Genomic DNA, 24055 nt, shown 5'->3' on the forward strand with positions numbered 1-24055 from the left:
GCATTATATAAGCAAGGTTTTTGAACACCTTGTAATAATATCCAAAAATCTCTGCTGGGTTTTTGTCATTTTTAACTCCATTTCCAATTGTGAAGAAACATAATTATTCTCTTATGCTTAACAATAAAAACTTTATTTATTCAAGGGTGTTTGACTTGTACAGAAACTCCACAAGGAACTATTTAAGAGATACTGTATATACAATGATTCCAGGAGTAATTTCATCACACTATGATAATTATCATCATCATTATCATCATCATCATGTTCTTCCAGTTAAAGGATATGATAAAAAATTAAATATTCATAAATTACTGTGCCAACAAATAGTGCATACAATGATTACTACAAGTGTCTATGGTGGTGGATCCAGAGCTTCAATTGTAAGGCGAGGGCCTGTGGGCCCAAACTGAAAACATTACATCCAGCTTTGTGGACGTGACTGCAGATCAAAGAATCTGACTGATGTTTACTGAGGTTTATAACAGCTGTTTTTGTCCGCCAGCACATAGGGTGACCAATTAAGGAACCTCTACTCACAGGGTACCAGCATCCTGGTCTCTTCCCTAAAATCCACCACTGGTCTACAACTGCTATTACACATTCATATTGATCACTCATTAGCAATATTATTAGTATGCAATTGTCAGGCGAAGTGAGATAGGCAACGGTCACTGGAATGGAGCAGCAAGGCAAGATGTACAAACTTTATAGAGACATATTGGGAACTCTACATTGGTGACAAGGATGTAAAAACTGATAATTATAGTTTACCTTTTGTTCAGTTAACGGCATTCTACAACCTGGTTTTGAATTTGGAATGGCCACATTTGATAGAAGTCTTATCTTTGGACATAGACCTAGCTTCAGACTGGACCTACATCAGACATCAGTAGGTGCTCACTTCACAATAAAAATATTAATGTAAAGGACAAAGAGAGAAAACAAGCATTATTTTTGCATTATGCTGGACCCAAACTGCTGGACTTTTTTGACACATTGGAAGATTCTGGAGATGATTTCGAGGCCAACGGGAAGTAAACTTCTAAGAATACTTTGAACCCAAGAAGCACCACCTCAGCATTATATTTATTAGTTTTAACAGCTGGAACTCAACAATTATTTATAAATAAGTCCAGTTTTAAATGTTGGTTTTTACACCAATAAATTTATTTCTCTGTCCTCAGCAGCTGTGATAAACATTGCAGTAAGCTCTGTAACAGTAAGTATTTCCCCAAAAGAGGTTCATAAATTTCTAACTTAGTTGGGTCCATTGTTTTCCCTGTCTTGGAATCTATTCCAAGCAGTATGTTATTGTTCTTCCATGATCTTTCAACCTCATTTAAGCAGTACACAAAATTATCCTTTTGGTTTAATGTGGAGAATGAGTTTTGATGAAGTATGGCAGGGATGGTTTGCAAGGCATTGGAAAAGATCTCCAAAGCTAGTAACATATTTGAATCATCTATTCCCTCAGCAAATTCTTTTAAACAGAAGCTTATGGCAAATTCTGCTGCACCACCCCCTGGCAGAAAAAGGAAACTTTTCCCACCTTTGCTGAAAGACATCTTGATGCATTTCAATGCATTGTGTAGAGCAATGTAGTATTGCTTACACAAACCTTGCACTGGAGAGCAAAGGAGTAAGTAGTGTGGAATCAGTTGAGAATTTGATGGATTGACCTGGAGGTGAACAAACTTGTGCTGACCAACTCTTTGTATTCCACATGAAACACCAGTCCCTGCAAAGAGTTCTGAGAGACTGTTACTGTCAAGATCGTTAACAGGAAGAATTCCTGTGCACTTGCAAATGAACTCTGTACATTCCTGAGGTATCATACTAACAACAGCAATACCATACTGTCTACAGAAATGTAAGGCAAGGTCAGGTACATTCTCTGATGATAGAATCAGTCTGATGTTACTTTGTTGAAACTTGGTGATTACTCTTTTAACTTGGTTCCTTTTCCACTGGAGACTGGAATCTACTGACATTTCATTCCTGATTTCAATTGATGACAATGTCTGAGGCCCTGAGAAGTCAAGGCTACAGTTCATGACTACAAACTTGAAATTTGAAGCTGTTGTGGGTATTTCGTCCAGTTGTGTAGCAAATTGACGAGGAATTAAAATCCCGGGATAAATTTGGGAAGATGAAAATGGAGAACCTCGAACTTCTATGCAGATTTGGGAAAATTCATCAATTATTTGCAAGACAGATTCTTTAAGAGACAACGTTGAGGAATTCCAGGTCTTTGTTACCAAGTCAGAAAGAAGTTGAGCAAACAGATTTACTGTGTTGATAGGAAATTTTCCATTCAGTGTTGAAACAATGAGCCTCTTCAATTTTTGCTTTACTGACGAAAAATCTTCGGCTTCAAGGTCCGTCGTTGTGGCAATGCTCGTAAGAGATGGAACCACAATTTCTTCAAGCAACGTTGACGCAAGTTTAAAAAACGTTTGTGACAAACCGACGAAGGATTTTCCTTGGCGAGAGGAAATTTCCACTCCAGTATTCTTTGCTTTTATTCCTGTGTGAGTAATAACTTCCCTTAATAACGTGGTTAGCAGTAAGATAAACGAGGTTGATCCATCTCCTGTAATGCCACAATGTGCAACAACTTTATCGACAATGGTTTGAGCGATGTAATTTTCCAAGTTCAGTGAACGCAAAATCAATGCGCCATTGTTGGTTATGAGTATATCACCTGAGGATGAGTTCAACAGGACGTCAAGTCCATTTGGTCCAAAGGTTCCCTTCAAAATCCCTTCTAAAGTCTCGCACACTTTCAGTGCTTCTAATGTGACCGCCATATTGAATATGAAACGACGATTAGAAGTTGTTGGTCAGTGGTTCATCAAGTTGCAGATTCCCGGATTAGAAACAAAGATGGCTGTAAAAACGCGTGAGGTTCGCGTTGAAAACAACAAAAACATGCATGACTCGAAGATGTAAGGAAGCGTGCTAAAAGTTGATCTCTCTGGAAGTTTATACACCTAATTCTTTCCCGCTGTATTGTCAGCTCGATGTACACTCTCCTTCCGTCGTAGAAAGGACAAACGCCGAATGCGTTCTGTTGAAATCTGATCATTACGTCAGATTCACGCAGCTTGTACCAATCGTTGCAAGAGGCCACAAATTCTGTATAAGGATATTTGCCCCGGCGAACGAATTACTTCTCACAGGATACTGAGCTAGGAAATGTATGGACTGAAGGCGGATGTTAGATGTGAAATTTGATCCGATTAGGTAGGTGGTAACGCTGAAGCTGACACACCACCGGCCCCACACATCTCGTGACATGAACGAACAACTTGGCGAAGATTTGTATGGTAGTCTTTCTTTTGCAGTAGAAGAGGTAAGAAAGCTTTAATAAACTTTGAAGTGGATTGTAAATGAATTGAAGTCGTACTTTAAATATGATTGTGTAAAAATTACCCTTGTGTATAAGGTTATATGCATGTATAATATTGATTTAGCCCTGTTATTATTCGTGAAAGGAAATGGATCGTCTATTTCTGAGAATAATTCATTGGCTGTGGTACTAGAATAAGCTTATATCTTGTCTGGTTTATACCTGTTTTCCCTGAAGTAATGAAATAGAAAATTCATTATATAATTTAGTGTAAAAAGGTGATTAGAGCTGAGTTAAATAATGCACTGTGAACTTTAACCACTAGCCTAAGTGTTAATATTTGCAGTACTACATCAGTATTTCCCAGCATTGTCCATCCCCCTGCCCCCTGTGCAAACTGCCTGACATTAACATTTTTTGAAAACAAACTGGCAAATGTCCATTGTAGAGACATTAATACACTGTTCAAAATGGTCTATGGTACAGTTAATAAAGAAGTTGGTGTCTCTACAGGTACCCTTTGTTTATGGGCTTACATGTGCCTTTGCTTGTGTAAACAAGCAGCAATTTCAGCACGAGTTATTACCGCAGCATCTTAGGGTTTTGAACATGTTTGAAAGTTGAGTTAATTATTCAGACTTTCTCAGAAAGTGTACAGCAGTATCTAGCTGAAGTCAACCTGGTTTACACATGCGACTTGAAGTCACAACTTTGTGCGAGTACAACTATTGTAGTGAAATGCAATAAAAGTTGCATCAACAATTTCATGTGTAAGCAGTCATGGAAGTTATATTCAGGCAAACTAAATCTCTGATTCAGTATCATTGCAGTGACCATTTGTCCTGTAGATGATGATGATGATGATGATGATGATGATGATGATGATGATGATGGTGGTGGTGGTGGTGGTGGTGGTGGTGATGATGATGATGATGATGATGATGACGATGATGATGATGATGATGACGATGATGATGATGATGATGATAATAATAATAATAATAATAATAATAATAATAATAATAATAATGATAATAATAGATGTAGAATAGATAGATATACATGTACCATTTCATTATATCATCTTACACACATTATTACATGTAATTACAAATTTACAGTGTATTGTCCTTGTTCCTGAACTTACACTGTATCATTGAAATAAAGGAACAGTGATGTGAGGTGAAAATCATAAGGATACCCCAGGGTAGACTAAGCTAATACCCAGCCCCCAGGATGGACAATTTGACAAAATCCTCCAGTATTTATGCTCAGAGGGTGGGGGAGGGGATGAGTACTGCTGGAGTTGACTGATGATGTTTGAATCAACATTATACACTAGTTGACAAACCTGAGCACTTAACTTGTGACAGCCTTCATGCTAAATATATAAATTACTGGTCAGAGGTACGAACTGTATGTATTGTTAACTATAATTTTTGGTCATCTGATTGTACAGTATATATTTGCAGCAGTTTTAAATGAAATAAAAAGTGACAATAATATTGACTAAAAGTTCTGTGGAGTGAATAATTATTTCTAAAGATTACACATCATCTGAAAGAAAAATGACAGAAATAGAGAGAGGAGGTGCCCTGTTTCCTCAGCAGTTGTTTTTTGTTTTAAAAATTAACCACTTGGTAAAACATTTTTGTAAATGAATCATACATATACTCATACTTTTCAAAGAAACACCACTCTATAGCACAAGAGTGTTGATATTGAGATTAATGCAGTGCTTACTTGAGTGTAAAAATTATTATTATAATGATGGTTTTTGCTATTATCTGCTGCTCTTACTCAGTAGTCAAGGGATTATGTTATTATTCACTCTTCACTTCTTTAAAAGTCTTCATGCAAGGAATCTTGTTTCAGAACTGAAATACATCAATTGACGCTGCGGTGTTAATAAAATGCTTTATTTTGAAAAATGTTATTTATTGGAAAATGCTGTACAGCTGTAATTTATTCTTTTACCTCAGATCCAAAGGCAAATAGCTCAAGGGTACAATGTCATCTGGAACTGCAGTGCAGTGGATAGGTTATGCTTTTGCATGGAGGACATTTTCAAACATGGACTAAAGGAAGGGTTAGTACTGACAATAATAATAAATATGTTGAAGGGAGATACAAAGATGATACCGATACTTGACTGAAGCCTTTTTGTTCACAACATCCAATGCTTCGCTTGACTTAGTTCAGTCCTGTATACAAAAGAAATCAGCTGAGCGGCTGTATCTCTTTTGTGTAAGTTGCTTGTGAATTTCAAGAAAAGTTATAAGTAATAAGCTACTTCTTGTTTATTTTGGCATTTTGCTCAAAAATTAAATCAGCAACAGTTTCTTACATGATAACCGATCTCTGTGCCAAAAATATTAATAGTTAGTCTAGTTGCCCAAAACCCTTCCATTATTATTTTCATTAATTTGTACACGTATGTAGTTGTAAACAATTCTCTCCATATCTTAAACCTTTCTTGGTTGTTGATCAAATAAAGCCAAATTTAAGAGAGAGATTGAAATGATTCCTATGTTCTCAGAACCTTTTCTCTGGGCCACATTTTGTTAAAAATATTCAGATACAGGTAACATGTAATTCTTATTATTGAGGAGATTTAGCATCATGTTTGTGGAAAATGTGAAAGGCAGGCTGAAATAACCATCACATGTTGTCATGATTTTTGGCCACTTTCCATGTACACCAGATGTTCACAGTTTCAACATAAGAGAACTTGTATTTTTGCTAAACATGAGTGAACATGTAGGTTTCAAAGAAAATTTTATATAATAATAGACCCTGACATAAAATCTCCATATTTTCGTGGTATTTGGAGCCCTTAAAGGGGCATTGTCACAGCAATTTTGCCGTATTTTGGTCAAACCCTGCTCAAATATTTGACAAAGAATTTTTTTTTTACATGAAATTGCTCTTACAACACCAGCAGAAAATATTAACTAGGTTTTTCTTCTTGGAAGAACAAACTGTAATCAGGTTTTAGTGACTATTCTAAAATGCGCAGGAAGAACTTGAAAAACTTGCAATGCCCAATTTTTCAAGTTGCAATCCAATTCCATCCAGCCACCTGCAGCCAAAACAAATAAATAGTAGTTTCTGTGCACTAGCAGGGTTATTGTAAACAAAACTCAACCATTATTTTAAGGATTCCATTGAAACAAATACGATTGTTGGCTATTCATAATGACACTGAATATAGGTGACACTGCCCCTTTAAGAAATTCCATTGAGAGTCTGTTGCATTACACTTAAATGTCAGATATCTAATGATCTTTCCCTGAAAAATTTCACATTAAATAAACCTGTAATACTACAACCATGTACATGTATTTTTATATTGTTGCTACTTAAGCCTGTCATGCACCATGTTGATCAATTGAAAACAGTTACCTATTAGGTCTCCAAAATGGATTTTTGTAACAGACGAGTTTTTGATTCTTTTACAGAATCTTTATCAAGTGTTGGGGTTTGTTTTGCCAGGTGACTGAAGGGGGTGAGAACCATGTCACAAAATGTCACGTTAGATCACTGGAAGTTCATAATAATTATCCACTGTCTTAATTTAGGGTAGGGACCTAGCACTCAGTGGGCTCTATGGCTTGTGGTACGTTCCGACCTGGAAATTGGTCTTCCTGGACAATAACTACAGACCCTGGATGTTCTAGATCTCCCACAGAGCACTTGACCCAGGAATCTAAGGGTTAAACAAGAAGTTCTGGTATAAAAGGGCAGGCCTCTCCTTCATTTGACACCTTTGTGGGCATGAGATGCAAATTAAGACGGCGTTCAGTCGTGGAATTAGTTGTTGACTCAAGTGTCCTCTGAAAAATATGCCTCAAAGTTTTATAATATCACCACAGCAATATAAGATATCAAGTTCTTATTTGATTAACAAGGATTATTCTGAAAACTAAGCCAATTTTGTCGGAAAAAGATGAAGAAAAAGACACGTGTTGTTTGTCAGTTGCCTATGCTCTGGTGGTTGATTGACAACTGAAGGTGAGAATGGCCTTTTGTACCAGAACTTCCTGTTTATAGTGTAAGTCAAGCATGGGGGTTCCTATTATTATTATCACAGTGTTATTACAGTATCCCACTCCCCTATGTTCAAGGTCTTTCAGAACAACTCACACACGTTTTCAGAAAACAAAGAGTTGGAATGTACTGCAAGCCAGTCAACACCATTAGACAACAGCAGACTGTTACATTCAAAAGACCCCTTAGCCAAAGAAAAGAACTGCGGGGTAGTCTTCAAGATCCAAAGCAAGGACTGTGAAAGAGGTTTTGTTAGAGAGACAAAAGAAATCTTAGAACCAGGCTCAAGGAGCATAACAACAGTAAGAGAGTGTCGTTACCTGTAGTGGATGAATAATTCAAGGACACTGGACACACCCTGGGCATGTCATCAACCACAAACATCACAGAGAGGCCATTGAGATACAATTTACCAGGCCCCTGCACCCTAACTGAGACAATGGATATGAACTTCCAGTGATCTAGCGTGGCATTCTGTCATGTGGCTCTCACCAACTCAAGTCACATGACCAAACAAACCCCATCACTTGATAAAGGCTTTGTGTGGGAATACTGTTTTCAATAATACTGTTTTTAACTATGTGTTATTTCATGGTTTATACATGTACAGTAGATTGAAGCTGTTTTGTATCTTTGCAGGTTGCTTAGTTGGGCTTCAAACAATCAAGTGTCATTTTGGTCACTAGCAAACAAAATCACATGTAAAAAGGACATTGAAGACATCACACGGTACAGTATTAATTGAGCTTACATCAATAATTATTGATGACTGTCAAATTTCAGTAGTTAAATATTAATTATTTTGGACCTCAACCATCCAGAATTTCTTATTATCGGGGCTTTTCTCTGTGGCTGTAAAGTCTTCATGAAATGACTTGCATCCAAAAACCTTTGAGTGAAGAAATTACACACAATTCCTTTACATTGGCTTTTATATTCGCTTTGTTGGACTGTGGAAACTGATTGTAAAACAGGATCAGAAAAGACAAATTTTTTGGCCATCTGATTTGCAGTAGCTGCATTGACCTTCATGATGTATGGGATGATTGTTCTGTGACATTTAAGGTGTACAACCACGCATACATGTACATATTCAGCTGCATTTTGCATCCCTATTCTTTTCACCAAAAATCCTTACAATTCCCAGAATTGCTACATTTCTCAGATAAGAAAAGATAACTTTAATATATCACTTTCAGGATATGTCTAGAAACTCATTGCAACCCATTACTTTCTAAAACTCTTCTTTTAAAAATTACATTTTTCTCTTTCAGTTCCAAGCATCAATTCCTAAAATAATAGACTAAATCTTTCAGTTTCCTGGTTCATGTAAATGATACCCTTTTAAAACCACTTCATTTGTTTCTGTTTCTGTCATTTAGGTTGAAATTGAGAACTGATCAAGAGAAATGTAGGGCATGGATTAGACAAGGGCTAAAGGAAAACACACTAGGCAGCTACCTGAATGTTATCACTCAAGATGAGAAGCTTCTTAGGTACTACTTCATTCATTTGTCAATTCATTCAAAGTTACAATAATTTATTTGAAGGATGTGGCCTCAGGGTATCCAGGACTGTCAATCTATATTTTGAAGCTTAATTTGAAGAAGCTCTTTCCAGAGAGATTGTAACAGTGGACATCTACATATTGTTTTGTTGTTGTTGTTGTTTTGTTTGGGTTTTTTTTTTTCTATTCCCATAATTTTTCTCAGGTAATTCTGTCTTTAGTTTATGAGTAAACTTGATCTATACTGGTCAAAAATTTGACAGTGAAATGCTTGGGGGTCGGGATGGAAACACATTTGCTCTGTTATTCCCCCCAGCCCCTTCCAATTCCCTTGGACTTAAAATTGATAGGTACATTATTCCTTCTTGTGTCTAAGGATGTGAAGGGTACCTTTAGCCTGGGGCCAGACTTTGTTAAGATGTATCCTAAGTATTGCTTCTGCATGAAAGTCTCTTATTATTCAAACAACAGGCTTTTGTTAAGATCAAGATACATTGATTACCTCAGGAGGGCTTCATGAAACTGGGCACAGGAATATTCCCACTATGCAATCAGCACACTGTGTGCACATGCAGTGTTGCTGAGCTCTTGTGTTTGTACTAATACTTTCTCCAGTTTTTGCCAGTGAAAAAAAAATACATAAAATCTATAATCATATTAAGCACACCTTCATCAGGAAGTCAGGAAAAGCATACAAAATAAAAATAAAAGTCCTCTTTGTTATGCTTGTCTGTGCTTATTTCACACTGGTTCATACAAAACTCTTTTTATTTTTGTGGTCTTTCTCACCACAAAAAGGAAAACTGGGTTTCAAGCAAAAAGAAATTTTGTTTTCGCCACCTTGAGTTGCTCCTTTATTAACATATTTCTTGGTAAGGTGTTTATTAAAAGCCTGTTCTTTAGACACACACAGCTGTTAACTCCTAAATGTCCAAGACAAAATTTGAAGAAACATCTCCACAATGAGTGGAGTGCTTTTTACAAACTTTCATTTCAATGGCCACCCTTTACAATTTAGACTTCAAACTACAAGTGGATGTACTTGTACATTTACAATACAGAGGAGAAAGTCTGAAAATAACCTTTGTCACCAAGGAAACTTATTTTCTCTTTGAAAAATGTTCTCAAGTTACTTCATAATGATTGTACCCTTTTCGTCCATGACATATTAATTGCATGGTTCAAGAAATATCCTTCCATACCCACCTCAAGGAGACACATTGGAAATTCCAAGGGGGAGGGGGTTTCCAAAACAAAAACACATTCAAAGGAAAGTATGAAGTTATACTGGAATAAATTTTTTGGAGGAGGGAGAGGGTTCAAACACAATTTATTGTAAGAAAAACCCTCTTTTTTGGGGGGAGGGGGTATGGATAACTTTGGGGGGAGAGAGGGTATGGATAGCTTCAATATGTAACGTACAGAAAAGTAATAACTTTGCCAAATGTGGGCTTTTGTCTGCTGTTGTGTTTAAACCTATTCTTATGTTATGCATGAAGTTTTAAAGGGTTTTAAAATTTGCACCCTACCACAAAACACATTTATGTTTTAATTCTGGAAGAACAGCAAATACAGTGACCAGACTTGCAGGAAAGCAGTGAAGATTTTGGTTGAAAGTTAATGCTAATATCGAAGTCCTGTCGGTTTTATTTAGTCTAGTTTATTTTACATGTTATTAAACATTATTTTTGTTGCTGTTTGTGCACAAGCTTCCACTTGCCGCGGAAAACTCTTATTCTTACTCACCAGTTTGTGTTTTTGTAGGGAATTCTATCAGCCTCATGCATTTCTCTGTGATAGAGAGAAAACAGAAAGAACAAAGAACTTAATAATTTATGGAATATCTCACTTGGACTTTGACATGTAAGTCTCTTGCTTGTAAACAGTATTGCCCAGGCAAAAACTATTGTTTTTCCTTCAAAGTTAGGCGGAAATGATTAATTTCTTTGTTAAATTTATTTCAACAAAGCTTAAAGGAATAAACTATTAAGTTCTACATGTACATTAGGCCCTACTTTGCTTTCATTTTCTCTTGAGTCTTCAAAAAGTCATAGCCTACATGTACAATTCCAAAACTTTAAGCGACAAGTTAAAAAATTAAAACAAAAGCAAAGGCACAAAGAAAAGAAAAAGAAGAAGAAGCAGAAGAAGAAGAAGAAGGAAAAAAAGCTGAACTGCACTTCTTAAATTTACATGTCTTGATAACTGGTCCATAATTATGCAAAAGTAGAGTGGACGGCAATTTGAATTTCAGTTGAAAATTTTTACTGAGCATGATTTTGACCTTGAAACCATTATTCTTTTCCAGCTCTTTAACAAGTAGTTATCGACGACCTGTGGAAGATGAAGCTACAACACCACTCATTGCTCCCTCAGGTAATATTATAAACTAGCTAATAACTTATTTTACATGCTTTGCAATTAACAATAAAGTGCAACTGTATAAATTATTCAGAGATTCAGAGAGTTATTAAATAATAATTTCAGTGCATTGGAACCCCACTTGATGATCACAGGGTTCTTGTTTAGATTAATTTTGTAAAAGGAGTTTAATAAATTTGCAATTAGCAGGTGGATTGCATTTTGTCTCCCTGAGAATAATAGTACCAAGATGGTCTTGGGAAGAATGGAATGCAAACATGGTGGAACTTGAAGTCACCACTGTGTTTTGATGAAAGAAAATAAAATAAGAAAGATTTTTTACAGGCAATGGATTATTTGCAACATGATATTATCTGCTGGATGTTTTTTTTGTTTTTTTAATATTATTTTATGGAAAGGAAATTCCCAAAACAAGGAGGGGTTTTTTTAAAATACAATGAATTTTGAAAGTGGTTCCAATTTACGCAAACATTTTTTCTTGATGACCGGTAACATTTACGGGAATAAGCATTTACCGGTTGCTGGCTCCTAATAAGAACCCTATGACCACCCTGGTTGAGGAGCAGTGCCATCTCTTTTTAGTAAAATGTCACATCACTGTTAATAACAATGCATGGGACATAATCAATGGAAGCCAGTAAAATAATGGTCAAATTTTCTTTAACATGGTTCTTCTAGGGCATAGAAACTATTTATGAATGTTTTCAGCGAGGGAAGTTCAATATGGTAATGCCTACGAACTTGAAAAAGTCAGATTATTAAATGTTTATTATGTTTTCAGCTTCTTCCCTTTGTCTTACTTAAAAATTGTGACATTAAAACTTGTGATAATTTAGATCATACAGTCTGTAGATTTCATCCATTTGGCAATCTATATGTAAAGCAATTTATGTACATAATTATATGGGCAAGGTGAAAAGTTTTGTCCCAGCATGAAATACATGTCTTAAGGGGGGATGTAACCTAAATTTGAATGAAATTTGAAGAGGTTTTAAATAGAGATAGAAGAAAGAAAAATAATATTAATAATTTTTGGAACACTAACAGACAGTTGATACCCATGCAAGAGCACCCCAGGTTGCTAGTGGACTAACTACAGATTCTAATTTTAAAACTTCACTAAATCTTCAAGATTTTAATATTTCTCTTAATTTTACCAATCCTTCTAGAAAAACTATCTCCTCCCAAATATACCCAAAAATCACCCAAAAATTTACAAAACGCCCCACAACACAGATTCACGGGATGATGGTAGACTCATGGTAGAGTTTTTAGATGGCTTGAAATGTGAACAAGATAATTATTTCCATTAAAGCCATGTCAAGTGGCGGAAAAATGGCATTTAGGTGAAATCCCCCCTTAAAGCATGTATTTTGTTGTCTAACATTTGACAATGAGTCGTAGTTCAAATGGACAAAATTAGTCTATCTCTACAGGTCAAAAGAAAGAAGCTGCTTTTAATTTTCACACTTAGTATTGTATTCCATTTGAGTGTTAGGGCTTTTTCTGTTCTGATCACATGACTTGCCCAACATGGTTGTGACTCAAACATCTTGAAATTTTTTTTAAATAGAAAAAGATGGAAACAACTTCATTATGGATGGTAGGATTTCCAAGATATGAAAATTACGAATTTTCCATAGCAACAATATGGTAGTTAGGTTAGTCCCCCCTCAACCAACTGTTCATTTTTGGACAATCGTTTAGCTCTGGACATTGTGCTCTCATATGGGGTTTGTCTAATGTTTGGCAGAATTAAAGAATGAAATAGTTTGTCTGCGAACACAGCTAGTGTGAAGCATTTATAAAATGAGTTATTGTAGGTCACAAAATTGGGGTGAAGGAACCAGGGGATGGGGGGGGGGGGGGGGGGGGAGGAATAAGAAGGAATGAGGGGCAGCATTTTTGAGACACTTTTAGCTTGAGTTGTTACAGTCCCCCCCCCCCCCCCCAAGGGGGTCTTTTGGGGGCTGAGAGAAAGTGTATGTTATGTACATGTAACATACACATGTAACTAGTCCTTTCACCACTCGCATGTAGTTCTCTCCCAGATTTTGGTTGCTTACTAGTGTGTTGTTCAGGATGACACCTCAGTTGAACAACTTAACTCTCGGTTAGTTTTATAATTAGGTTCAAATATTAAATACACCTTTTTAGATTATTTTCATTTTTTTATGTAAATCGTTTGCCTTAATTTTTAGACGCCATGTTGAAACACCTTCCTGTCAGAACCAGCCTCATAAATGGTTACGGATCACCATCAAGCAGCTGGAATGGACGCGAACACTCAGTACACCCGTGCGATCAGCAAACTGGAAATATTAAAAATGAAAGAACTAGAAAGAAAAAGAAGAAAAGGAAGAAGGCAGAAGTAGCAATGATTGCAGAGAGTGTGGATGAGAGTGACTCTTCTTACATTGATCAACACTTTGAAACACGCAGAGATTTGGATTCAGAAGGTTCAGATAAGGAAATCAAAGATATTGCAATCTTGAATGGGGAGTATGAACCCAGCTCTGCAAGAAATAAGACTGATGATACTTTAAACAGTGCTCTGGATACAGAAGGAGATACCAGCTCAGAAATTTCTTTGACAATGGAGCCTGTACCAATGGCGGAAACAATGCTGCAGCAAAGGGTTAGTGATAACCACCAACGGCTGTCACCTTCAGATGAGGAAAGCTCGATGAGTAAAAATAGCAGTGTTGTTACTGGGTCTGATCAGGCCATACCAAGTGCCATAGTGTCAGACGAAAATACAGTGAATGTTAGCAGTGTCCAGCATGAAGAAGATGCGTATGGTGAGAACAGTACTGTTACATGTAGTCCTGCTGATGAAAGCAGCGAAGAAAGTGCGTTGAAAACGACTGAGCTCGATTTAAAGCTGGAAGAAGCGACTGTTGAGAATAGTTCACAGCAGTGGTGTGAAACACAACAAAACATTTTGGAAGGTACATCAAGTACTAACCTGCCAGAGGTGGAATGCCAGTCAACGTCTCAAAATCCTTTTGAAGGTGTACCGGAAGGTGAAATTGACAGTGCTTCTAACAACGAGGCTGAAGAAGAAACCCTTACTGCAACTAACAACACTGAAGCTCCAGAGTACTATGCCGCGCTGGCAGCTTTTGAATGTGGCACACCCAAACAAGTGGACAGTATATGGGAAATTGAAAGGTCCGGCGAGGCCAATGTCAGCTATGAAGGTGAAGACTTAAACATTATTCCTGGAATTCACAAGAGCTTTGACACTCGTTCACGGAGCAGTTCAGGGAGCTTTAATGGATCAGGCTCATTTCAGCTGGGTTCGCAAAGAAGCAGCAGACACAGTACTATGGACTCAAACTACAGGACATCTTCGTTTGGGAGTGGCGCTCCTGGTAGTTCTTGGTCAGGTGGAAATGGTCCCTCCAGTCGTAAGAGCTCCAAGGCCGATGTAACATTTGGTTCCCCCGGTAGTGAGAGTCAATTTAGTGAGTTCGAGATGTTTGACGAGTTGCTTCGATTAGAAGAGGATCATTTCTCTCCACCAGAGGTACATGTACGCTCAGTTGTACGATCACGCAGAATGCAATACATGTATGTAGATTCCTGTTATGCTTTTAAAGTACGTTCCTACATGTCGTAACGTTGTTATGTCCTCTTTCCTCCCTAGTCCTTCATGGGCGTGTCCACTTCAGAGGAACTTCAGCATGCCATCAATGCCTGTAAAGATCTCATCAACGCAACACCAAATGACTCGGAAGAGAAAAAGAAACTCATCTCTAAACTGGTTCAGCTCAGGCTTAAACTACAGGAAACACAGGTCTGGCTTAGTGATGCTGGTTGTTAATGTTTTATTTAATAATTATTATTTCATGTAAAGTACACGGTTGTGGTTTTTATTAATTTTTATGTGAAGCAAATAAAGGAGTCGATACATAATCACCAATAACACTAAAGCTAACCTCGAGTTTCTACAGTTTGTAACAATTAGTGATTACTTATAAGGGTTTTTAACCAGCAAATGAGTGAATTTTTTTTACAGAGATTCTATATATAATTGACTGTATAGAGTTACCCTGGTTAACCCTTCAAGCACTGATATAAATTTGTATATTTTTTTTCTCTGGTAATCGTAAAGACATTTTATTGTCATGACCTGTAGCGTACGCTTGACTGATCAGTAAGTAGTATTATGGGGTGAAATTAATTTCATGTGGTCACTGGTGGGGGTAGAGCCCGGATTTCACTATCGACGCGGGCGCAAGTACAAGAGTGCTTGTTTCACCTTGAAAATGGCCTCGTTGCAAGCACAAGGACAAGTATCAATTTTTTTCCTTTTCTTGAGCTTGCGCTTGTGCTTGCGTCGCATTTGTTTTCACTTGACATAAAGGTCTTATGCTTGTGCTTTTGCTTGCTCCTGTGCTTGCGATGCTAGTAAAAACCAGGCTTAATAGTGTTAGAGAAAACTGGATTATAGTGAAGGAGTGAGATTTGTGATACGCGCCAACAGCGTGATTCAATTTGATATTTCACCGACACAGTTGTAAAAGGCAAAGGTAAACAAAGTTTATTTGTACATCAAACAAAAATTTTAAACAAACAGAACAGAAACTTCTTAAATATCCGAACTAGCAGGTAGGCTTAACATTTGGGTATGTACAAAGCGTGGCCGAGGATTTGAACCGGGGACTCAGTACCATGAAACAAATCCAGCCTGTGGTCAGAGAGGGAACGCGAACCTGGGGCCTTCAGATTACGAGTCCGCGCCTCTAACCAGCCAGCCACACCGCCTCCTGGTTTACAAAATAATGGAAATTTTACTGAATGAAGGCTGCTTTTGTCAATTCAGTTTACTGGGATACCTTTAAATTATCAAGAACACACTAGCAAAAGGACACATTCCTCTGCCAGCAGACTGCATGTATAGTTAAGTCAGTGGTTTTTCCTGTGGATCCGCCATCTTATTTTGTCAATCGCACAGGCTCATGTCAAGTTTCTCGTGTTTCTTGTGTTAAGGATTCCAAATCAATTGGCGATTCAAATGGAGAAAAAGTCCTCGGACATACGTTCATTAAAGAGGAGGACCGCGGGAAAAAGTTGAACTGCGACAGATGCGGCAAGGCAATCTGGATGTGGCAATCACTCTTCACTTGCAGCGGTATGGATGATTCATGTCAGTTGTCGTTGCTTTTGTTTGTTTTGACACTGTAGAAAGTGATGAAGTTTGATTAACAAGTAACAAGGTAGACGTAAATATTGTCCTAATAACTTGTTGATTTTAACCTGTGAATGCGCGAAGGGATTGAAACAGTTGAAGTGAGGGATGACTCGCTCACTCTATTGTCGTTGTTGGTAGAATATTTGTCCCAATACGTCGAATACCTACCACTTTTCATGTTAATTCCGATTCCCAGTGAATGCGAACTACAAGATGAGGTTCTTCATGAGGCTCAACAAACAGCCGGGAATTGGCCAAAATTTGAACTATCAAATGAGAAACGCTGCCTTTTTTTAGTTATCTGATAGCTGAGAAATAGGCCGGTGGAGCCCGTAAGGTTAACTGATAGCGGAGAAATGGCTGAAAATTTGACTGATAATTGAGACTCCATTACCTCGAATCCAGACCTCTAAAATCACGTGCTGTAGACGGCTTGAAAATGCCAGTTGAGTTACATTTCAATTTGAATGGCCTTGGATACTTTTTCACTGCTTCATCCAAATTTCTTTGAGTTATTACTTTCTTTTTTATTTCTAATCTTTTCTATTTTATTTATTTATTTATTTATTTATTTATTTATTTATTTATTTTTGGCGGGGTGGGGGGCTTACCATCCGTATTAAATCCTTTGTGACAACTGTTCATAAAGAAAACTTGTTTTTTTTTAGCGTGTAAATATCACAGCCACAGACGATGCTTGGAACTGATTAGGAGACCCTGTGCCAGTCGCAAGGTATGGACGGCATGACGCAGTTGATAAAATGTTATATTTGTAACACAAAAACTACCACCCGACAATTTACTAAACCATTAACTTTTGCCGAAAATTTGAAAGGTTTGACGCTTGTGCAAAACATACTCAAAACGTGACGATTTGTAACGTACTTAGTTTACACATTTAACGTTAATCTATTGCTTGAAGTCTATATTTTGAAGAATCTTGCTTAATTATAGTGCTGAAACAGACACGTTACCCGAACACTTACACCCTTTCCGAAGTCATTGCTGTTCTGTGCGTGCTGGTTGTAACGAAATAAGGCGAAACTAGAAAACCAAAATTTTAAAATACAGAGCCACCTGGAACACCTGAGATAACAAGTCTACTTGCGAAAACTCAACAACTTTCGATAGCACTTTTAATTGCGAAAGCACTTACTAATTAAATCAATGTTGTTTTCAACTGTAGCTCACAAGCCAAAGGCTAAATCTGCAAAGGTAGACCAATATCTTTTGAATACTGATGTTGACCATCCTTTCATGATTGACAGGTGTCAGTCAGTACGTACAACCTAGGAATCTGTCCAGAAGCAGGGCTGTCATCACAGCAGTATAAATGCGCTGAGTGCAGGAAACAAATAGGATTAACAAGTGAGTTACAGCTGGAATACGAGGGACGGCTTACCTGTGTGTAAACGTCTCCTGTTTCCTTTGGAGACGACTGCACAAAGGCTAGGACGGACTTAGCCTGTCACATTTTGAGACTTTGTAACTTTTCTGTGTTCTGCTTTAGTGTAAAGATTAAAGTATCTCCTATCAAATTTATAATGGCAAGAATTTATTGACTATAGGTTCTACAGTTTTTTACAGGCGATGTTCGGTGGATAGCATGTATAAAGCTAATGCCCTCGGTTTATAATAGATTGCGAACGATGAAAATTCCAAAATTTATTCTCCGCTCATTTCCTGCTGTTGCCTTGTTCACTGTTGTTTGACAAATGAGCCGTAGTTTTTTTTTTCTTGGGAAGCCCCCCTCTTATAGTGCACCTTCGTGTTTAGGGTTTGTGTGGCTCAAAATCGCTGAAATGATTCTAATGTTTGTGTCTTCAGAGGGCGAACGTTCAGAGGCGAGGCTGTGTGATTACTCCGGTCAGTATTATTGTGATGAGTGTCACTGGAATGATGTTGTTGTGATTCCAGCCAGAGTTGTACACAACTGGGACTTCAGTCTTTACAGGGTAAGAATTGAATCGAACTGAACAGTATAACTTGGGAACTCGACTTTTAGAGTAGTCTTCAATTGAGTATCGAAAGTATTTTACGCGTTTGCTTTGGTTTTGCTTTACTACGATCTGTGATTGGTTAGCAAAATTCGCGCCACTTTCTAAACAGGCAAAGTCAAAACCAATCGTGCCTCGCTCGCACGCGTTTTCCCGCGCTTGGCGCCAGTTACGTGTCTTTGCTTCGAATTCTGATTGGTTCATTGTGATGTTTACATTGTGCGTCAGTTGTGATTGGCCAGAGTAATTCGTTTGGTTTTGGTTTCACGAGACTTTTATGAAAACTGCTTTATTGCGTACGAATAAAGCAGTGTAAAACTTCGGAATTTATTGGGTACGAATTTACGATTGTAACTTGGGGCGTTGAAAATTAAACAGTATAACACAGAACTTCGGTACTGTAGGGTGCGAATTGAACTATCAATCTTTATAGGGTAAGAATGGAACAGAATAACGTGGGACGTTTTAAACAGTGGTTTAAAATATCATCTCATCAATTTTAATATCACTTCGAAGATCGATAGCGATGTTACAGTATTATCATCAGAAACGTAAGCATAATGGCCCACGCTTCTTACACTAATTTACTTCGTATGGACAGGGTGAAAATGGATTAAAATTTGAAAACTTCGGTACAACCTTTTCAAGTTCTGCCCTGTCTCAGAGTAGTCGATGAACTTTTGAAACATTGTAGCCGGTTCATTCTCCTGTCGAAAATTCACTCAATCGCTTGCTCTTGGCGTTCGAGCAATGTCGTGATCATAATGTTAGCGTGGCTTTTAGCAGAAAATAACCGGCTGGCCAAGGCATGTCCGCCCTTTAATTGGCCAGGCCGAACAGAATTCTTCAGTGAGCTCTCTGATGTCCAAAAGGTGTCTGAAAACGATATGGCGTGCAGCACCGTAAGCAGCTTTTTGTCTCTCACAACTCGACTGTGGTTCACATAGTTCGGTGGCAAACAAGTGTCGGTCTTTGCCAAGCTCTTAAGCCTTGTTTAGACCAGTGAGTTTTTGCTTGCACAGGCAACGCGATTTTTTGAAAATGTCGCATCGACAGCGCGAAGAAAAGATCGCGTTTGTAGCCACTCTTGTACAGGCGACGCTACAAGCTCGTACCCGGATGTTTTCTCTCCCGAAACATGAAAAGATCTGGGTACGAGATTAGCCTGCACTTTGTCGCGAAAAGGTCAGCTAGTTTGAATTTCTAATTTTGTCTCTTGATGGCGGCGCAACAGTTTTTGAAAACATCGTATCTAGAGGCAGGGCCGGGAGAAAAATCATCCGCGCGGCCGCTGTCTCGTGTGTCCAGGCAGTCGCTAGTTAGTGGTGTTTTGCTCGATTGTAACAAGCGTCTGGCTGTCTGTCTATTTAGCTCCTATGCTTTTCTGAAGGTGGCGAAACAAGATTGTGTGTGTCCGTCAAAACTCAGGTCTCGAGACGATCAAAATTGTTGCTTTCTTTCATGCACCTCACTCGGCCTTAAACAAGTGCTTAAGTCTGTTTGTTTGTCTGTCTATCATTCCAGCTCTTATGCTTTTGTACTCCTTTATCACTTAGGTGTCAAGGTAGTTGAGTACTTGTGAGCTCTCGTGCACTTCAGTCAGTTGTAATCGAACGTTTTTCCGTCTCTTTGAACTCAGGTTTCAAGGCAGTCAAAGCAGTTATTGGCGCTTATGGTTGACAGGCCTCTTCTAAAGATCGAAAGACTCAACCCAGCTCTTTTCAAGTTTGTGGTGGAGCTGAGAGAAGTGAAGGTGAGAATAATAATAGAATCACGTGACTGTCAACATATAACGAGGCGTAAAAGGTTTGAGAATAAAGAAACGTATCTTTTAACATGTGATCAACCAAAAGCCGCAGAAATAAGAATACACCTAAATACAATTTGTGTGTTTAATATCAAACAGCATTGGAATCGAAAGTGGATAGAGATGATGGCACGGACCGTGCAAATAATGCTTACTGTTTCAGAGAGGTGCAAGATGAATGTACGTGCAGAGCGACGGTTCGAACAGCTTTGGAGATTTTGCAACTGCAACTCGCTGCATTCTTAAAATATTTTGACTTATTCTGTTTGCTTTAGGCGTTTAAGAGTATAAAGCCCCGGCTAAACGATCTAACATTGTTGTACAACATTTGTTAGTTCAACAACATTGTTGAACACACGTCATCAAACATGAGGTACTATTAAACTTTTTAACATTGTTGAACTAACAAATGTTGTACAACAATGTTAGATCGTTTAGCCGGGGCTTAAGACCGTGTTGCGAAACCAAAGTAATTACTCTAACCAATCATAACATAAGCAAATAGTGCAATGAACCAATCAGAATTCGAAGTAAAACAAGTAACCGCCGGAAAGCGTAGGAAAACGTACATGTAAGCGAACAAATCACGATTGGTTTTGGTCTTGCTTTTCATTGGTTGAAAAAGTGGCGTGAGCTTTTCTAACCAATCACGAAGCGAAGTAAAACAAACTAAAGCAAACGCGAAATTACATTCAACACAACTGATAACCGCTCAGTCGCACAAGTATAATTTGACGTGCCAATTTGTGTTACAGCGTCTCCGAGAAGAGATTCTCATCATGAAGAAATACTTTGTTACCTGTCGGCAGGCCTTGGAAAGCAAGCTGTTACTACAGGTGTGTATGATTGTTGTCTATCGGGGGAGTAGTAACAACATTTTTAAATGTTATTTATAAAAACAAACAAAACAAGAAAGCTCTTTCGCAGCGTGCTTTTGAGAGGTTACCACTGAAGGAAGGTGATTTACAGTTAAAATTAAATCAACGAGAGAGCTGACAAAACGCGGAAAACCAAGTGAAAACAAACATAAAACAACTTAAAAAGTCAATGAAAACTGCCATGTATTGAGTCGTTAAAGCTAGCCTTCCAATGAAATGTAATATCGATCTCGTTTTTAGTCCTGTTGTGGAAAGTTTCTTGTAGCGGGATTTGAAGGTGAAATCATTTTTCCTTGGCGCTGATGATTATTTATTGATAGTCTTTCTCTCTCCTTTGTTTTTTAGTTGAAAGATAGACAGCACTTTGTGGACAGCTCCAACATTTACTCTCTTCAGGATCTCGTTGACGTGAATTCTGGTTTGCTCTTGCCTTTTCTTACAAAGATTCACTCTCTTTTCCTGACACACATCAAGTCGGATTGTCAGGTATAAATATTAAGTAAATGTTTTTATCTCAAAGATAACGAATCCGCTGTAGACCAGAAGTGCTTTTCATTTCTATGGAAAAACCTGTTGTTCCGGTGAGAAGCCAGACTAGAACGGTCCTTTCCACTGGTAATTTTGGGAAACAAATTGCGTATTTTGTCAAGGAGCATGTGCCGAAGCAAATGGTACAGTGATATTCCGATAATTCCGGTAAAAAAGAGGAAAGCGGAATACCTCTGAAGATGTCCCTTTTTTCCGAAAATTTCCAGTGGAAAGGACCGTTCCATTTGATTTCCTATCGGAATGCGGACCGGTTTTTCCTTACAAATGGAAAGTGCCCTAGAAGAGGGTAATCAACTTGTAGATTTAACAGTACATCATTCTTACCCTCTTTGTCATTTTCAACTCGTAAGGTTAAACTCTGTTAACATTGTTCAATTCAATTCAATTTCATAGAAAGACAATTTACACAACCCGCGTATAGCATTAGCTAATCTTGGCGGGTATTAGTAATAGACAAAAATGTAAGAAGACTACAATGTAAGCCTGTGACATGCAGTAATTAGTACTAAACAAACATTAAGTATTAAAGCTAAAAGACTACAATGTTGCTACGATATCATTACAATGTCCAAAAACAGAGCGAAACAACGCCCATTCTCGGCGAGGTTTATTGTCAGGGAACGCTTAAATCCAAGAAATGGCCACTTGTGGTCAGGAATGCCCTCCCTCTACCCGGTTGGGTGCGAGTTAATGGCATAATGAAATATAACACTCTACGCTTCCTGGAGTGTTTGTAGCATCTTCTCACTGAGGTAATAACATTGACGCACTCTTCCTCTGGGGCGGGTTGTTCGGAAGCCGATTAACTCTAATCTACGATTAAAAGTTAATCGAGGTTTTTATCTCGCTCTTTAAAAGTGATTTCAAAGCCTAATTTCAAGCTAAAGATTAAGAAAAGTCTATTAAAGTCAAAACTGAGGGCCAAACTCTTTTGGAAGAATCTTTATTGATTAGTTATTAAACTCGAACCAAAGTTCACGTTAATCCAGGATTAGCTTAATCGGGCTTCGAACAACTGGGCCCTGGAAGCGAGTGAACCGCGCAAGCTAGCGCGAAAATTGCGCTTTCCTCCGCGCGTCGCGTCTCCTCGCGGGAGACAATTTTCGCGGGTGCGCGCGTGGATCACTCACTTCACTATCCCTTAGAAAAATAGTCTTCTCTTTCTCTCCCTCATCTGTAGCACGGCAGAGGAATTAAATTACGATGTACCAGGGCATGTGTCAGCCAGACTTTCTCAATAAAGTTTTCTCTTTATTTTTCAGCTCTGTCAAGCAAAGGGTTTTGTTTGCGAGCTGTGTGGACAAGATGAAATAATTTTTGCCTTCGATCCGCACTCGATACAGTGTAAGCAGTGTCGAACCGTGTTCCACAAGTAAGTTTACATTTCATGTAAACTCAAACGTTCCCCATAGCCTCATTCTTTGTGTTTTTTCGTCACCCATCTTTTTGTGGAGGCGAGAGTGTTGGTCCTGTAGTTAGCACTTCGAACTCTTCCGCTGTATCTTTATTTAGGCACGAAACTGTATTCCTAGTTCTATCTTTTCACCTGGCGAACAGTTAGCGAAACCTTACAAATTTGCGCTGGGTTAACCCAGCAATGCACTGGTGTGTCATGCAAGGTGGGAACATGCAGGTAGTTTTGTACCTGATGTTAATCCTTGAACTACGTTTTGACTTTTCCTAATGTCCGTTGGTGTCTGTTATTTTGGACTGAAACGTAGTCCGTTTACTCGACGCTGTTAGACAGCTCTTAAAAGGCCACAAGTCGTCTGTCTGTAGATTGAGTTCCCGTCGCTGAACTTAGCTGTTCGCAACATTTTTGCGCTCTTCTCTCGTAGCAAATGCGCGTGAATCTGTCTCCAGGACATCTGTTTTGTCTCAAGGTCTCCAAATGGTCGAAAATTAGGCCATAACATTTGCTTCTGCCGCTTGCGAAAACCGTGTATCCCTCTCTCTTAGTAGTTAAGAATCTCCGGCGTTATATATGTGAGCTTTGATTGGACTGAACGATGTCTGGAACCCCTTACCAGGGACACTTCAGTCTCCGCTATAATTTTTTTCTGAAGTCGTAATATTTCCTTTACGTTATGTTTCAACAGAATCTGCTTCAAATCCGGCGTGTGTCCGAAATGCGAGCGAAGACAAAAAAGATCCCGAACAAGTTAGCTAGGGAGAAGATACGTACCGATCAGAGCTGAATGAAAAGTAGCTTAGCAGTGCAAATCCAAGTTGTGATTGATGGAGTGTCAATTCGGTCAGCTGTTGCAAGGGTCAGGAATCCAAATTCTCAGGCCGGCGCCAGGCGTTTTCCGGACTGATCTCCTTGTGAT

At 38.3% G+C, this 24055-nt stretch overlaps 2 protein-coding genes across 2 annotated transcripts; one reads left to right on the forward strand and one right to left on the reverse strand.

The window, feature by feature from the left end:
• Window positions 1–117: 117 nt before the first annotated feature.
• Window positions 118–2813, reverse strand: LOC146484735 (BBSome complex assembly protein BBS10-like). The gene has a single exon (XM_085104465.1). The coding sequence runs from the start codon at window positions 2811–2813 to the stop codon at window positions 1170–1172; it is 1644 nt and encodes a 547-aa protein (XP_084960591.1). The 3' UTR covers window positions 118–1169.
• Window positions 2814–2879: 66 nt separating this feature from the next.
• LOC146484736 (uncharacterized) lies at window positions 2880–24010 on the forward strand. Its single transcript, XM_085104464.1, has 17 exons — window positions 2880–3358; window positions 5338–5444; window positions 8045–8134; window positions 8788–8901; window positions 10677–10775; window positions 11221–11288; window positions 13496–14826; window positions 14947–15096; window positions 16293–16434; window positions 17163–17227; window positions 17763–17862; window positions 18322–18449; window positions 20131–20244; window positions 21054–21134; window positions 21522–21662; window positions 22988–23097; window positions 23825–24010. Exons 1-17 carry the CDS (start codon window positions 3302–3304, stop codon window positions 23889–23891), a joined length of 2964 nt encoding a protein of 987 aa, XP_084960590.1. The 5' UTR covers window positions 2880–3301; the 3' UTR covers window positions 23892–24010.
• The last annotated feature ends 45 nt before the right edge of the window (window positions 24011–24055 follow it).

Source organism: Pavona decussata, unplaced genomic scaffold (assembly GCF_977016875.1).
Source record: "Pavona decussata unplaced genomic scaffold, jaPavDecu1.1 SCAFFOLD_31, whole genome shotgun sequence".
In the NCBI taxonomy this organism is placed as follows: Eukaryota; Metazoa; Cnidaria; class Anthozoa; order Scleractinia; family Agariciidae; genus Pavona; species Pavona decussata.